This window comes from Cloeon dipterum, chromosome 1 (genome assembly GCF_949628265.1).
Source record: "Cloeon dipterum chromosome 1, ieCloDipt1.1, whole genome shotgun sequence".
In the NCBI taxonomy this organism is placed as follows: domain Eukaryota; kingdom Metazoa; phylum Arthropoda; class Insecta; order Ephemeroptera; family Baetidae; genus Cloeon; species Cloeon dipterum.
In genome coordinates this window covers 2,144,968-2,147,889 of record NC_088786.1, presented here as the reverse complement: position 1 = coordinate 2,147,889, position 2,922 = coordinate 2,144,968, and the positions used below count along the sequence as shown (strand labels likewise).

Here is a 2,922-nt window from a genome sequence, read left to right as displayed (position 1 = left end):
TTGGCAATATGTTGCACCTCAATTAGAAAGCACACTCATCTGGTGGAGTCCGGTGTGTCTCGAAACGCCCACGTGTCCGCAATTACACGGCGCATGGTATAATAATATATATGGTATGATCCGTCGGCAATAATTATCGAGTGCGCGGCCAGCGCGACACGCGCGCCTTCGTCCTCTCCACCCTTACCGCGCGCGGTCGCTCATTAGCCGGAGAGCTGGGACGTCGCTAAAAATATGGTTCAGCAGCTGAATATTATTCCAGATAATTATCACGCACTCGACAGAGTGGGCACATTCAGCGAAAGGATACCGGGGTGAGCGCAGGCAAGCCAGCGTCTTTTTTCAGACTCACTCGCAGCCGCAGCGGTCGCCATGGCGGACGCGGAACAGGAGCAGCAGCCACCGCAGCCCAAGGAGAAGGAAAAGGTCAGCAAATCTGGCACGAATCTAAACTTTATACATAATTTTACACCCCATCAAACTAGTGATTTACTTAGAAGTACGTCGCGTTTATTTATAGGCAAAATTATTCATCAGATGCAAAGTAGAAAAAGTCTGGAATAGACAGAGGAAGCTGCATTTCATTTTAACTGAAAGTATGTTGAATGTTCTGAACAGTCTGCTGCCAATGTAACCTTTAGTGAAATTAATATTAAGGAGAATTTCATATCAGAACAGAAACAATTTGCACCACACAAAATCCAAATAACACTTAAATTTGAATTTAGGACTTGTTCACGGTATATTTTTTTGTGTAAGACCGTGATTTTTTAACCAGATAAGCATTTTTAGCGCAACGTCAGCCTCCACATTTCTCGTTTCTTTTACAAAGAAAAATGTTACGATTGATTTGTAACAGTAGAAGTCCGCTCAATTTACAATCCTCGCATAGGATATACAATTAGGATGCGAAGTTACACTATAAATTCGAGCTGCAACTCCCTTGAAGGTAGCAGGCAGCTCAAATGACTTGAATTATTAAGGAAACGAGTTCAATATGCATATCATGGTGGCTAGTGTTGCAAAGTTGTAACGTTTTTCTCATTCGAGTTGAGCATATAAATAAATAATTTTATAGAAATTGCATTTTCATTTTGAGGACTAATAATGCCGGCATTGTTCAGAAAAAGAGGAAGAGCAGCAGCGTTAAGAGCAACAAGTCTGCGAGTGAAGAGGCTCCTCAATTAAACGGCGAAGCAGCCCCCGACGTTGCTGTGACTACGAGCGAGGCACCCCAAGAACCTCAGGAAGAGCCAGCGACGGTGGGCGAGGAGAAAATCGCTGCCCCGCCGGAGAAGCCCGCCGAGCCCACCAGCGGCGAGGAAATCGCGCCTCAGGTTGGTCCATCACATGCTTTTGAAAAATGCAAATCGCTCTTACTCACAAAGAAGTAATTCCCGATTTGGTAAAAGTACAGTCGAAAGCGGCAGTTAATCACCGCCTCAGCGCCGGAGGCAAACTTGGCTATGGTTATTACTCAAAACTTTTGCTCCTGAAGGAAAACGGAGTCGCGCAGGATGGGGAGGCGGACGTGGCCGTGCAGGAGGAAGCAGAGAGCGCCGCGGCCGTTGCCGAGAGGAAAAAGTCGTTGAAGAAGAAGGAGAAATCCGCGGCGAAACAAAAGGCCGAGGAAGAGGCCGCGCTCGCTCAGGAGAACAAGATGCGGGAGTTTGCCGAGGTGCGTTGCGTATAGCTATTACACGCGTCGTGTACGCGCTTTCTTTGAATCGGAACCGAGAGAGATGCGGGAGTGGCTAAATTTAGCACGACTCATAATCCAATTGGCCTGCAGGGCTTCTTTCTGCTGGACTGGAATAAAGATGGGCAGATCGACAAGACCGATTTGCAGATGACATTCGCCTCGCTCGGCTTTCCAAACGTCAGCGACGAGGAGATACAAGGAATGCTCAGCGAGGTGAGCTGCCAGCCGTGTACTAATCAAAACCGCTTAACTCATCACCATGCGCTGACGACCGAGCGTTAATTAAAAGCAGCTTTACAAAAATTTGCCGCGGTTTAAATTTGGAGCACGGTGAAATAATAACAAGCGAGAATTCACTTTTGCAGGCGTCCTCTCCGCTCGACATCGACTCGTTTATCGAACTGATGGGCAAAAAAGTGGAGACGATGGATGCAGAAGAGTTGCTGGTTAAGGCCCTGTCGTGCTGGGATGAAGACTCTTCAGGTTTCATTTCGGAAGAGCGGTGAGTATACGACACGCGATTGTCCGGCTTCCTAACAAACCTCATTAACGCCGTCTTCTCCAGTATCAGACACGATCTCATGAAATGGGGCGACACGTTCACCGAGCAGGAGGTAAGCTCACCCGCCCGCCCCCGTTTGCGCACCCCCTTCGTCACTCACTGGCGCCCACGCCGCAATTTGATCAGCTGTGTATGTCTATATTAACGCTCTGATTCAAAGGTGAACTACGCACTTGAGGACGCGCCTCTCTACGAGGAGCCTGAGGGCTTGATGATCAACTACATCGAATTTTGCAAAATATTGTGTGGATCCGCAGCCAAGAACTAATTGTCGAACCAGTTGATTTATTGTGAATAAAAGCATCATATTCGGATAAAGGTTGTTTGCGTTTATTTTAATCATTTCACCAGTTTAGTGTTTGAATCCGCCAATAGAGGGCACCAGCAGTTACCTTCGATTTGAATGCACTCCCGCCGCGATTGAGAAACGTCGAGAAAGATTTTTTTTCCTTAAAAAATTGTGTTTCACGTTTCTGTGGTGATTGACTGAATTGATTTTTATTTTAAACACGCCAAATAAAATAATTTTAACGGTTAAGTGCCTCAAAACCGGCAGAATCCGGTGGTGCCATCTGTTGGCGGCTTCAAACACTCCGGGCTTTCGTAATGAATTTCAAACTATCCGATTTTCTGGCGTCAGAAGTCATCAGTCGCTTTG

The 2,922-nt window shown here is 46.7% G+C and overlaps 1 protein-coding gene across 1 annotated transcript; it reads left to right on the top strand.

The window, feature by feature from the left end:
- Positions 1 to 267: 267 nt before the first annotated feature.
- On the top strand, positions 268 to 2,585 carry LOC135939533 (myosin regulatory light polypeptide 9-like). The gene is made up of 7 exons (XM_065483997.1): positions 268 to 426; positions 1,125 to 1,337; positions 1,499 to 1,678; positions 1,793 to 1,915; positions 2,068 to 2,204; positions 2,268 to 2,316; positions 2,425 to 2,585. Exons 1-7 carry the CDS (start codon positions 373 to 375, stop codon positions 2,530 to 2,532), a joined length of 864 nt encoding a protein of 287 aa, XP_065340069.1. The 5' UTR covers positions 268 to 372; the 3' UTR covers positions 2,533 to 2,585.
- Positions 2,586 to 2,922: the final 337 nt, after the last annotated feature.